This window comes from Mobula birostris, chromosome 14 (assembly GCF_030028105.1).
Source record: "Mobula birostris isolate sMobBir1 chromosome 14, sMobBir1.hap1, whole genome shotgun sequence".
In the NCBI taxonomy this organism is placed as follows: domain Eukaryota; kingdom Metazoa; phylum Chordata; class Chondrichthyes; order Myliobatiformes; family Myliobatidae; genus Mobula; species Mobula birostris.
Window position 1 is genome coordinate 41,936,736 of NC_092383.1, and position 13,907 is coordinate 41,950,642.

Genomic DNA, 13,907 nt, shown 5'->3' on the forward strand with positions numbered 1-13,907 from the left:
ACTAGAATATAGAAGCAGGGATGTAATGCTAAGGCTTTCCAAAGCATTGGTCAGTCCACATTGTGATGTGCTGGCATTGGAGAGGGTGCAGAGGTGGTTCATGAGAATGATGATCTAGGGAATGAAAGGGTTAATGTAAAAGGAGCTTTTGACGGATCTGGGCTGGTACTTGCTGGAATTAAAAAGATTGAGGAGGGATCTCATTGAAACATCAAATATTGAATGGCCTAGATAGAGTAGACATGGAGAGGATGTTTCATATAGTGGAGGAGTCTAGGATCAGAGGCACAGCCTCAGAATAGAAGGATGTCCCTTTAGAACAGAGAGGAGGAGGAATTCCTTTAGCCAGAGAGAAATCTGTGGAATTCTTTGTCACAGATGGCTGTGTTGTCCAAGTCATTGGGTATATTTAAAGTGGAGATTGATAGGTTCTTGATTAGTAATGACATCAAAGGTTACGTGGAGAAGGCAGGAGAATGGGGTTGAGAGAAAAAAAATTAAATCAGCCATGATGGAATGGTGGAACAGGCTTGATGGGACAAATAGCAATCTCAGCAGACAAGGGTGCTGCCAGTTTGAGACACTTTGTTGGGCAAGGCAACTGAGCCACCCACTCACTCCATTGAACGTAATCAGATTACAGAAAATCTTGCAGTGAAACCCATCAACAACTAAACTCCTGCCCTCAACAGCACCAGTGGGGAATCTGCCTGTGACAAGTTGGGGATAGGCCAGTATCATTCCCACCCTGAAAAATTGGAGAAACTTAGGAGGATACCCAGGCAGCACAAGTAAAGCTCATTCCAAATGGTGTACCAGCTCCTCTGGAATGACTGAGTGTGGAAGAGTGACAGAGGAAGAGCGTGGTGCACATCTCAGAGACACTGTGCTGGGAGGTGGGAGGATAAAACAAGACAGACACAATTGAAAACGGGTCCTTAGAGTGAGGAACAAGGTGCAAGAAAACTGCAGAAGGTTTGGCACCTGCAAGCACAGCAGGATGGGGCAAGAGGTGGAGGAGAATGTGCGTGTTATTGAGAAAATGAGCAAAAATTATACCAACCCTGTGGGGATGATGCTGGATCTAAGGCAGAAAGTGTGGCTGATGCCTTTCAGTCTGGTTAAGACTGGTCTGATAATGGTCAGGAATCAGGTAGGAGAAAGGCAGATTTTCAGCATGGATCTGAGCTTTGATCCCATCCGACCGGAGAGGCTCAGCGACTTACAACAACCCATTCCAGGTTCCAGTTCCTTCATTACAGCGCCTCTTCATCTCAGAACTGGAACCTCTGATTGGCCAGGATCTTTGGGGAAAGGATTCCAAAACCTTTTTTTTTAATCCAGTCCAAGGTCTTCGCACCAGACACCAGAGACCCCAGCAGAAACAAGATCCAAGGGCAGGACTGAAAAAACATCACCTGTCTTGATCTCCCAACCCACAGCTACAAGACCCAGGGCCCATCCCAAAAGGAGAAGTCAATGGAAAAGGAGAGAGAAGAGGGACAAGAAGGGGAATGGCAGGTTGTAAACAGGAAGAACTCCCAGAAGACATCATCCAAGAGACAAAGGGCTGCTGACAGAAAACGTAACAGATAGAAAGGGTGATGCATCAAACAGACATATGGTGACAAAAAGTTTGCAAGTAAATTGCCAGGATCGGAGAACAACTCAACCCAACCATCTTTAGTATTCTTCACCCAAGGGATCTGTATAGGGCAAGTTAGGGAGTATATTCAAGGCAGAGATTGAGAGATGTTTGTATACTGCGGGAAGTGACTGATACAGGATGAGTGCATGGAAAACAAAACCGTCCATGATCTTAGTGAATGCCAGAGTAGGCACACGGGACTGGTCCTACTTGTTATGTTTTTCTACTCTTGTATACAAGCCTGTACTAAACAAAACTGGAAGAAAGTCTTCAGTCATCCTTATTTTTATTAATTTGCAGGTATCCCAGGTAAGATTGGGAGATGGGAGCTATCTGACTGCCTCACTGGAGAAAGTCAGAGGGTTGGAGTCACAGACAGTCAGACCAGATGAGTATTTATAAAACAAAAGATAGCCAATAATATAATCTCAACAAACGATCTGCTGGAGTTCAGCAGGTTGAGCAGCATCTGAGGAAGGTGGGAAGGAGCTGGTGGTGCCAATTCCTTTCCACCCTAACAAACACACCCCAACCTGCTAAATTCCTCCAGTGGATTGTTTACTGATACAAATTTTGTGATCAACATTACTGATGCCAACACATTTAAATTCAGTATTTACTTAATTGGAATATAAATTCTCAGTAGCTGAATTTAATTTCCTTAGCTGCATTGTGAAAACTGGTTTCACGCCTCCAGGGTTCCAGTTACTGGGGCATTTTACTTTTTTGCCTTCAGTTAGCATGAAGCCTGTGTGCCAGATCTCAGGTGCAGAAATACCCACCACAGCCTGTAGGTGGCAGGTGTCTCCCATACAGTTAAAAACTGCGTCAATGTGGTAGGGAAGCAGACTCACGAGATATTTCAGTGCTGAAGAAATCACTACCCTTTGCTTTTGGCCTACTGATGCAAATACCACAGATGAATTATCTTGATAATTTTTAGGCATGCACGTTGAAAGATATTTGTCAGAACTTTAGTGTTGCTGGCAGATCTCAGATGGCAACAATGAGGTATCCTGGTTGAGTGGTGTCACAACAGCAACCTTGCACTCCGTGTCTGCAAGTCCAAATAATCGATTGTGAAATTCAGCAAGGTGAATGATCAGCAATGGAAAGCATGAGCAGCTTCAAGTTCCTAGACATCAACATGTGTCAAAGGATGCAATTTCACAGAAGGCATACCAGTGGCTCTATTTCATTAAGAGTTTAAGGAGATTTGGCACGTCATCGAAGAATCTGGCAAATTTCTACATTTCTGTGATAGAGCACATACTGACTGGTTACATCACAGCCTGGTACGGAGACTACAATGTACAGGATCACAAGAGGCTGCCAGAGATTATAAACTCAGCCAGCTCCAACATGGACAAAAACCTCTCCACCACAGAGGACACCCTCACGAGGTGGTGTCTCATCCATCATTGAGGAGCCTCATTCGCTGGGACACACTCTCTTTGAGTTACTTCCTTCAGGGAGGAGATGCAGGAGCCTGAAGATCCACATGCAGTGTTTCAGGAACAGCCTCTTCCTCTCTGCCATCAGACTTCTGAACAGTTCATGAACCCATAAACACCAAGTCGTTATTCATCTTTTGCACTTTTTGTTTTGTAATTTATAGCAATGGTTACGTTGTGCACTGTACTACTGCCACCAAAACAATAACTTCCACAGCACATCAGTAATAATAAACCTGATTCAATATTCCAACTACAAGAATGCCAACATACCAAATGAAGATTTATTATGTAAGTTGCACCATGAGTAGATTTTGATCCTAGCCCAGACTTTGCTCGCAATTGGCATTAATCACCAGCTTTCCATTTTGAGGTAAGTGAGATGTTCCCCGAAGATTGCACAGTGATAATTCCATTTGCAGCTCTTCAGTAGGTGTAACCATCCACATCTGCACAGTGAGACATAATCACCATTCAGGCATGGGCTGATTGATGGGTTTCAGGTAATGTCAATGCTACAGAAATGCCTGCAGTGGTATTCCTGTTACCTTAACCACCTGCCTTCAATAGCAATGGCATTAATATCACTAAGACTTCCAGCAACATCCTCCTGAGATTACAGATTCAGTGGAGAAGCCATAGGAAGATTGAGCATGGTATCAGAGGTTCCTTGGCATTGACCTATCAAAGGATCTATTTTGGGATCTGCACACAAGTGTCATCACAAATAAGGCTCGACAGTGCCTCTACAATCTTAGAAGATTGATTCAGCACATCACCAAAAACTTTGTCAAACTTCATTAGATGCACAGTCGAGAACTGGATGCATCATGGCCCGATATGGAAACACCAATGCCCAATAACAGAACGGACTACATAAACTGGTAGATACAGCCCAGTCCATCACAGGCAAAGCACTCTCCACCACTGAGTACATTTACATGAAGCAGTGCCACAAGAAAGCAGCATCCATCATCAAAGACCACTATCATCCAGGACATGCTCTCTTTCACTACTACTATTAGGCAAGAGGTACAGTACAGGAGCCTTAGTCTCACACCAAAAGGTTCAGGAACACCTGCAACCATCAAGCTCCTGAAGTAGCATAGCTAACTTCACTCATCACTACTCTAAACTGTTTCTATGAGCTACAGACTCACTTCCAAAGTCTCGTTACAACTCATGTTCTCACTATCATTTTTTATTTACATAGTTTTGTCTTCTTGCTGCACAATGGTCATTTGTCAGTTGTTGTCTGATTATGTACAGCTTTTTGTAAATGCTATTTTTACCTTCCCAGTAAAATCTCCAGATAGTATATGGTAACAAATACACACTTAAAGAACAAATTTAGTTTGAACATTTGAACTTTGAGTTTGGATATCCTGCAGAAATCGATTCCTCTCCTGAGTCCTCAGATTCTTTCCTCCATTGACAGGGCACAGGTCGGGGTGAGGTGGAGGTCAGGGGTGAGGTGAAAGTCAGAAAGAGGGCAGCACCAATCACGCTCAAGAAACTTAACATCATCCAGCACAAATACCTTTTCACCACCCTACACAAGAGGTTGTTGTGTGTGCCATTATTTACCCAAGCTACACTGTCAGAACTTCCTAAACTTAAATTCTTTACTGCCAGATAGAACAAGTGTACCAGGGCCATGTTAACATCCCCATCTACATGAAACCATAAGACAAGAAAACATAGGAGCAGAATAAGGCCATTTAGCCCATCGAATCTGCTCTGCCATTTCATCATGGATGATCCATTTTCCTTCCCAGCCCAGTCTCCTGCCTTCTTCCTGTATCCCTTCACAGACCAAGTATACACGCAGAGCTGGCCTCCACAGCTGCCTGTGGCAAAGAATTCCACAGATTTACCGCTCTCTGGCTAAAGAAATTCCTCATCTCCTTTCTAAAAGGATGCCCCTTTATTCTGAGGCTGTGTCCTCTGGTCTTAGACTCTCCCACCATAAGAAACATCCTCTCCACATCCATTCTAATAAGGCCTTTCACCCTTTGATAGGTTTCAAAGAGGTGACTCCTCATTCTTATGAATTCCAGTGAATACAGGTTCAGAGTAATCAAATACTCTTCATATGACAAGTCCTTCAAACCTGGTTTGAACTCTCTCCAGTTTCAGCACATCCTTTCTAAGATAAGGTGCCCAAAACTGCACACAGTACTCCAAGTGAAACCTCACTAGAGCTTTGTAAAGTTTCAACATTACATCCTTGCCTTTATATACACTAGTCCTTTTGAAGTGAATGCTAACATTGCATTTGCATTCCTCACCACACTCAAAATGCAAATTAATCTTTAGGAAATCCTGTACAAGAATCCAACTTCTTATGTGCCTCAGCTTTTTTGTATTTTCTCTCAATTTAAAAAAAGTCAACCCTTTCATTTCCTCTACCAAAGTGCATGACCATACACTTCCCCCGACACTGTACTCCATCTGTTTCTTTGCCCATTCTCCTAATCTGTCTAAGTCCTTCTGTAGCCTACTTCCTCAAAACTACCTGCCCCTCCACTTATCTTTGTATCATCTGCAAACTTTGCAACAAAGCCATCAATTCCATCATCCAAATCATTGACATATAATGCAAAAAGAATCGGTCCCAACACAGACCCCTGTGAAACACCACTAGTCACCAGCAGCCAGCCAGAAAAGGCTCCATGTATTCCCACTCTTTGCTTCCTGCCAATCAGCCACTGCTTTACCTATGCTAGCATCTTTCCTGTAACACCGTGAGTTGGTAACTTGTTACACAGTCTCATGTGTGGCATCTTGTCAAAGACCTTCTGAAAATCCAAGTACACAAAATCAAGCAATTCTCCTTTGTCTATTCTTGTCAGTACCTCCAGTTGAACTGTCTTTTTGTGTGTTTCCCCCTAGCTGTCAGTCTGTGGTTTTGTATTGCCACGTTCTCCTGTCCCCACTCCTGCTCTACTCCAGCCCCTGTATTACTGAGTCTCTCATCTGTTTCTCATTATTACCTGTATTGCTGCCACCTGTGTCTCATTGTGCTCCACCTATCATCTGCCTCCCTGTTTATTGCTCAGTGTATTTCAGTCCTGTGTTTTCACCTGTTTGTGGCCAATTTGTGCCAGTGAATTTTCCTGAGCCTTTCCAATATTTGCATCTGTACTCTATCTGTCTGAATATTGACTCTGCCTATTTCCCAATTCTGGTTTTTGGATTTCTCTGGATGTTTTGATCTCTGCCTGAACTTTGACACCGACTTCGTTTGCACCTCAGGACTGTACTCTCTCCATCTGAATATTGACTCTGCCTATTTCCCAGTTCTGGTTTTTGGATTTCTCTGGATGTTTTGATCTCTGCCTGAACTTTATGCTGACTTTGTTGCCCACCCCCCCCCCCCCCGCCAATCAGATTTGCTAGTCAGTAAATATTACAGTGCACACAGTATTTAGTCTGCAATTGGGTCCCTGCTTCAGCGTCCTGACAATTCTGCTTGTTATTTCTTCAAAGAATTCCGACAGATTTGTCAGGCAAGATTTTCCCTTGAGGAAACCATGCTGACTATGGCCTGTTTTATCATGTGCCTCCAAAAACCTCAAAACCACATCCTTAATAATTGACTCTAACATCTTCCCAACCACTGAGGTCAGACTAACTGGCCTATAGTTTCCTTTCTTCTTCCTCTCACCCTTCTTGAAGAGTGGAGTGACATTTACAATTTTCCAGTATTACAGATCCGTTCCAGAATCTTGAAAGGTCATTATTAGTGCCACCACAATCTCATCAGCCACCTCTTTCAGAATCCTTGGCTGTAGACCATCTGGTCCAGGTGACTTATCTACCTTCAGACCATTCAGTTTCCTAAGGAACTTCTCCCTAATAATAGTAACTTCACACACTTCATGGCCCCTGACACCTAGAACCTCCACCCATACTGCTAGAGTCTTCCACAGTGAAGACTATGTAAAATATTTAGTTTGTCCACCATTTCCTTGTCCCACATTACTACCTCTCCAGCATCATTTTCCAGCAGTCTGATATCCATTCTTGCCCCTTTTTTTTATTATACACTTTATGTATCTGAAGAAACTTTTGGTATCCTCTAATATTATTGGCTTGTTTACTTTTGTATTCCATTTTTACATTCTTAATGAACTTTTTAGTTGCCTTCTGTTGGTATTTGAAAGCTTCCCAATTCTCCAACTTCCCACTAATTTTTGCTGTATTATGCTCCCTCTTTTTGGCTTTTATGTTGGCTTTGACTTTCCTTGTTCACCTTGGTTGTGTCATCTTGCCTTTAAGAATACTTCTTTCTCTTTGGGATGTTTATATCCTGTGCCTTCCAGAAATTCCAGCCATTGCTGCTCTGCCGTCATCCCTGCCAATGGTCTTTTCCAATCAATTCCAGCCAACTCCTCTCTCATACCTCTAATTCCCTTTACTCCACTTTAATACATCTGATTTTGGCATCCCCTTCTCAAATGTCAGGGTGAATTCAATCATATTATGATCACTTTCCTCCAAGGGTTCTTTTACCTTAAGTTTTCAGAATCATGTTTATTATCACCAGCATGTGACATGAAATTTGTTAACTTAGCAGCAGTAGGTCAATACAATGCATAATGTAGAAAAAAACTAATAATAATAATAATAATAAATAATGAAATAAAAATAAGTAAATCAATTACAGTATACATACATTGAACAGATTAAAACATGCAAAAAACAGAAATACTATATAGTAAAAAAAAAAGAGGTAATGTCCATTTAGGAATTGGATGGCAGAAGGGAAGAAGCTGTTCCTGAATTGTTGAGTGTGTGTCAACTAGTAGAATGGTGTCACAGCAACAACCTGGCACTCAGCATCAGTAAGATGAAAGAGCTGATTGTGGACTTCAGAAAGGGTAAGATGAAGGAACACATACCATTCCTCACAGGGGGATTAGAAGTGGAGAGAGTGAACAGCTTCAAGTTCCTGGGTGTCAAGATCTCTGAGGATCAAATCTGGTCCCAACATATCGATGTAGTTTAAAGAAGGCAAGACAGTAGCTATACTTTATTAGCAGTTTGAAGAGATTTGGTATGTCAACAAATACACTCAAAAACTTCTATAGTTGTACTGTGGAGAGCATTCTGACAGGCTGCATCACTGTCTGGTATGGAGGAGCTACTGCTCAGGACCGAAAGAAGCTGCAGAAGGTTGTAAATCTAGTCAGCTCCATCTTGGGTACTAGCTTACAAAGTAGGCTGTTTATTAAGGACTTCCAGCACCCAGGGCATGCCCTTTTCTCAGCTATTCTAGATTGGGTGCTGTGCTATGATCCAGAATTTTCTCACTGTTACCAGTAGGTAGGAGATACAGAAGCCTGAAGGCACACACTCAGCAAATTCAGGAACAGCTTCTTCCCCTCTACCATCCGATTACTAAATGGACATTGAATCTTTGGACACTACCTCACTTTTTAAAAAAATATGCAGTATTTCTGTTTTTACATTTTTTTAAAAAATCTATCCCCATTCTCACATGTTGTTCACTGCTCCTCAGCTTCACTAGGCCTAAACCCTGGAACTCCCGCCGCAACAGCACCTTCACTAGTGGCTTTCCCCAAGGGCAATTAGGGATGGGCAATAAATGCCAGTTTTTGGCGGTGTTGGCCAATTTCCAAAGAATGAATAAAATGAAGATATTGCACAGTATGCTATTGTTTGCTCTTCAGTGGTGACTGGGTGTGGAAGCTGATCTAAAAAGAATCAGCTTTTAAGGTCATAACTTTTAAAAAATGTTTGCCTCAAATCTTGAAATATTATGGCCCACAATCATACAGCAGTACATTGAGAACTTTTGGTGTGTTCTGTTGATGTATGGTTCCAGATACCAAATTCTGACTGAAGGAAGCTGAATGACAAATATTTCACTCTCACAACAATTTACAAACATGTCATTATTTCTTATAGTCTTTGTGAAAAAAATACACATTCACTCCTAGACAACATTTGTAAAAGGAGAGGTGCATCTTACTGTCAAATATTTTCAGCTTGCTGTTAAATAGAATTGTATAAAAATGAGGAGCAGGTAAATCTCAACTCATTTTGTTACACTGAGAACTTCTGGTGTGTAATTATCTCAAAGTCTGAAGGTCAGAATAAAATTATTTACATATACATCACCATATACAACCCTAAGATGTATTTTCTTAAGGACAAACACAGTAAATCCAAGAAACACACTAAAATCAATGAAAAACCATGCCCAACCCTCTCCATCTGATTCCCTGATGAGGACTGGTTCATGGACTTCCAGTTTCCTCCTCCTGAAATCAATAATCAATTCCTTGGTCTTGCTGACATTGAGTGAGAGATTGTTGTTGCGGCACCACTCAGCCAGACTTTCAATCTCCCTCCAACATGCTGATTCATCACCACCTTTGATTTGACCATACCTGGCTTCATCTGACTTTTTTTTTTAAATTGAAGTTGTAGCAGAAATGAAGTGTCTGAAGGTAAGTGTCAGGCAGGAATGTACATTGAGGGCTTTCTAGAGGGTAAAATGTGCATCTTTAACTTCATGCAGGTGGAAGGAAGACATGTGCATGCATCTGTAAGTCTACACTTTGTGGGGGATCTGCCTGCAGATACCCCTCCTTGTGTACAGCCCTGTGTTAGTGTAGAATGAATGCTTGTGTTATAGAACTAAACCTGGATTCCCCCTGGGATTGGAAATTGGATCAAAGCATTAAACATTGACGTGGAGTAATGGTGTACAAAGTTTGCCTGTTTAATATTCTAACTGACTGAATTTATTGTGAAATCATTTAAACTGCTGATTCAATGTCAAAGGCAAAAGTCTGCCTTGATATCCTTCCTTGGAGAATAAACCCCCATTTCCAACTGTACTTGAGGAACAGCTGTACCATTCTTTGTGGAGGTGCAAGAGACTAGAGATGTGGAAATCTGAAACATAAAACAAACTGTGAAGGGAAATGGAGAGCTGATATTTCAGGCTGAGATTCTTTATCCAGACCGGAAAGGAGGGGAGGTAACTGGTGGTGGTAACTGGTGGATGTAAACGGGGGCTGTATATTGTAGTTGCACTGGCTCACCTTCACTTCATCCGTCAGCTGCTGCATTCTCTCCTTCATTGTATTGAACTCACCGAACATCTGCTCTCTGACCTGCTCCAGTGACTGCCGCACCTAGTAAACAGATAACGTATCAACCCAAGGACCACTCTCCACACCAAATACCCATTCTCTTCAGAAACCACTCCATGTCAGCGAAGTTCTCTTACTTTTTCCCCCCCCAGCAAAACAGTTGAGTGAGCTAGGGTTTGTTTCTTTGGAGCAAAGGAGGAGGAGAAGTGACTTCATCGTGGTGTATTACAGGAGGCATAGGCAGAACAGACAGCCAGTGGCTTTGTTCCAGGTTGTTATGTATTTAATGTTTCAGTAATATTAGAATAATCTTGTGTGTATATACATATATATTGTTTGATTAAGCATTCTTGTTTGTTTAAATTATTCATTATGGGTTATATGTATAAATACATAAATTGCTTACATCATCACCCTACCACGCGACATGTGTGTACCTCACTTATGAAGTAAGACTCACATTTCAGACTCCTGTGTCTTACTTTGAATTAGTTTAATGTTTTGAAGTTACAAAGCATATCACAGGTGGCAATGGATAATGTCAGAGAACATCGTCTGGAAGGTGGTTTTGGGGAGATGTCAGAGGGAGGGTTTTTACAGGGTGGACTGCACTGCCCTGGGAGGTGGCAGAGACTGATACCTCAGAGACATTTAAGAGATTCTTAGATAGACATGTGGATGAAAGAAAAATGGCGGGTTATGGGCTGTGTAGGAGGGAAGGGTTATATTGATCATAAAGTTAAAAGGTTGTTATGAAATTACGGGGCTAAAGGGCCTGTACTGTGTTACGTTTCTGTCTCTCACTGTAGTCTGACTGAAGGGACAGACAATCAGGCAATGAGGTGAACAGAATAACCTGAAGGAAAGCTGGTCACTATTGTGTGGAGGAAAGGAGGCAACCAGCTTGTACACAGCAAGCTTCAGCATCGAGGTAAACACAGAGCTAGACTGGAACAGAGCTCTGGGTTTCTTTCTCCATAGCCATCCTTCCAGACCAGTGGAGGGGTCTGACTGCAGGTGACTGGGGAATATATGAGGCAGGTGACTGGGAATATCTATGGTTTTCTCCATAGCCATCCCTCCAGACCAGTGGAGGGGTCTAACTGCAGGTGACTGGGAATATCTGAGGTGTCTGCCTTCCCTAAGTTGAAACTAACTGGTGTCAGGTGACTCTTCACTGAGATCTGGTGGAGAGCTACCTCTGGTTCTGGCCTCACTTCTGAACTGTTGTGGGTTTTAGCTATCTGCAGAGCCAGTGGCCATTGACCAAGCAAACCCAGAGTGATCAGGAAGCATGAAATGTCGCACCTCCTTAATGTAGTTCATTTCCTCCTTGAGCTGGTTCACCGACCATTCGTACACAACCACCTCGGCTTTATTAGTGTCAGCTCTCTGGACCACTCCATACACAGTGCCATTGGGAGAGGAATTGGAACCAAAGCCATTCTGAAGAAGCTGGAAGAAATAACAGGCTATTTAGTCATGGTACCAACACACAGAACGATTGCTTCATGCTCAGCAATACCAACACCTTATAAATTTCCTTACAATTTGGAGAATTTCATTAGAATAAGGAGCAGAACAGCTTAGAAACATAGGAATAAGGAAAAGTGTTTGATGCCTCTCACCCTGTACTCAATATTCAGAGGGTTGTGTGGAGGGGGGTGGAAATCTTATTAAAACATAGCAGATTTTAAAAGGTCAAATACTGAAAGGCCTGGATATAGTAGATTTGGAGAGGACATTTCCACTAGGAGGAGAGTGGGATCTGAGGGAACAGTCTCAATATAAAACTGAGATGAGGAGGGATTTCATCAGTCAGAGGATGGTGAATATGTGGCCACAGGGGATTGTGGAAGACATGACACAAGTGTAATTAAGGCAGAGATGATAGCTCTTCATCAGTAAGGGGGTTAAGGGTTATGTGGAGAAGGTGGGAGAATGGGGTTCAGAAATGAAAATCAGCTATGATTAAATAGCAGAGCAGACTTAGATTAGATTATGAGGACACTCAGTCCTCGTTTATTGTCACTTAGAAATGTATGCATTAAAAAAAATGATACAGTGTTCCTCTAGAATGATATCACAGGAAACACAGGACAAACCAAGACTAAAACTGACAAAACCACATAATTATAACATATAGTTACAACAGTGCAAAGCAATACTGTAATTTGATAAAGAGCAGACCATGGGCACAGCAAAAAAATAGTCTCAAAGTCCTGATAGCCCCATCATCTCACGCAGATGGTAGAAGGGAGAAACTCTCCCTGCCATGAACCTCCAAGCGCCGCAAACTTGCCAATGCAGAACCATTGGAAGCACACGACCGCAGCGGACCCGGAGTCCATCCGAAAACTTCGAGCCTCCAACTGGCCCCTCCAACACAGCCTGTCTGAGCACCATCCTCTGCCGAGCACTTCGACCCTGCCCTGGCCGCCGAGGAACAAGCAAATCCGAGGACTCGAGGCCTTCCCCTCCGGAGATTCTGGATCACACAGTAGCAGCAGCAGCCAAGCAGGCATTTCAGAAGTTTCTCCAGATGTTCCTCCATGCTCTCACGTCTGTCTCCATCAAATCAGAATTGTGCACGGCACTCTACTTGACAGATAACAGACATCACCACCGGAGTGGCCGCTGCGAGCTGCGTCGTGCCGCCATCTTCTCCTCCTGCCGACATGATGGGCCAAATGGCTTAATTCTGCTCCTATATCTTATAATGTCATGGTGTTATGGACCATGACGCCAAATGAAATCAGTCCCATTTGCCTGCTCACATATCTGCTCTTTAGCTGCTGATTCATGCTATCAAAATTCTTTCAAAATGTTGCTGTTGTATCTGCTTCAACCACTTCCATTGGGTATTCCAGGCACATACCCCTCTCTGTCTGAAAAGATTGCCTCATAAATCTCCTATTTTTGGCCCTCCTTGGAAGTATTTGACCTGTCCATCACGGGAAAATACTTTACCTATCTATGCCTCTCATAATTTTACATACTCCTATCTGACAATTCAGAGAAAACAATCCAAGTAGGTCCAAACTCTCTAATCCAAGTAACATCTTGTAAACCTCTTTTGCACCCTGTCCAAAGCCTTTACATCCTATAGTGTGACAATCACAACTGCAAACAATACTCCAAAGATGGCCTGATCAACATTTTATGCAGCTATGACATGACTTGTCAAATTTTATACCTTATTTCCCAAATGAGGGAGGCATTGCATGCCACATGCCTGCTTTAACATTCTATCCATTTGTGTTGTCCCTTTCATGGAGCTATGAGCTTACACCTCGAGATCCTTCTGTACACCAATGTTTCTCAGGGCCCTGCACTCACCAGGTACTTTCCTCTTGTGCTTGCATCACCCCACATTTTTTTAGATTGAACTCAGTCTACCACATCTCTGTCCATATTTCAAACTGATCTAAATCCTGCTATATCCTTTGACAAACTTCCTCACTGTCAACAGCTCCAACAATTTCAGCATCACCTGCAAACCTGCTAATAAAACTATACTAATTAGAACATAAAACAGTACAGCTCAGTATAGGCCCTTCGGCCCACAATGTTGTGCCGACCCTCAAACCCTGCCTCCCATATAAGCCCCCACCTTAGATTCCTCCATATACCTGTCTAGTAGTCTCTTAAACTTCACTAGTGTATCTGCCT

General features: G+C 42.6%; 1 protein-coding gene across 2 annotated transcripts in view; it reads right to left on the minus strand.

Moving 5' to 3' along the window:
* myzap (myocardial zonula adherens protein) overlaps positions 1-13,907 on the minus strand; it is a 100,360-nt gene that overhangs the window by 36,815 nt on the left and 49,638 nt on the right. For both annotated transcript variants that reach the window (XM_072278434.1, XM_072278435.1), the window contains 2 exons: positions 11,544-11,690; positions 10,185-10,277 (listed from right to left, as the gene is read on the minus strand). In XM_072278434.1, the coding sequence (XP_072134535.1) occupies positions 10,185-10,277; positions 11,544-11,690 (240 nt within the window). The remainder of the gene's footprint in view (positions 1-10,184; positions 10,278-11,543; positions 11,691-13,907) is intronic.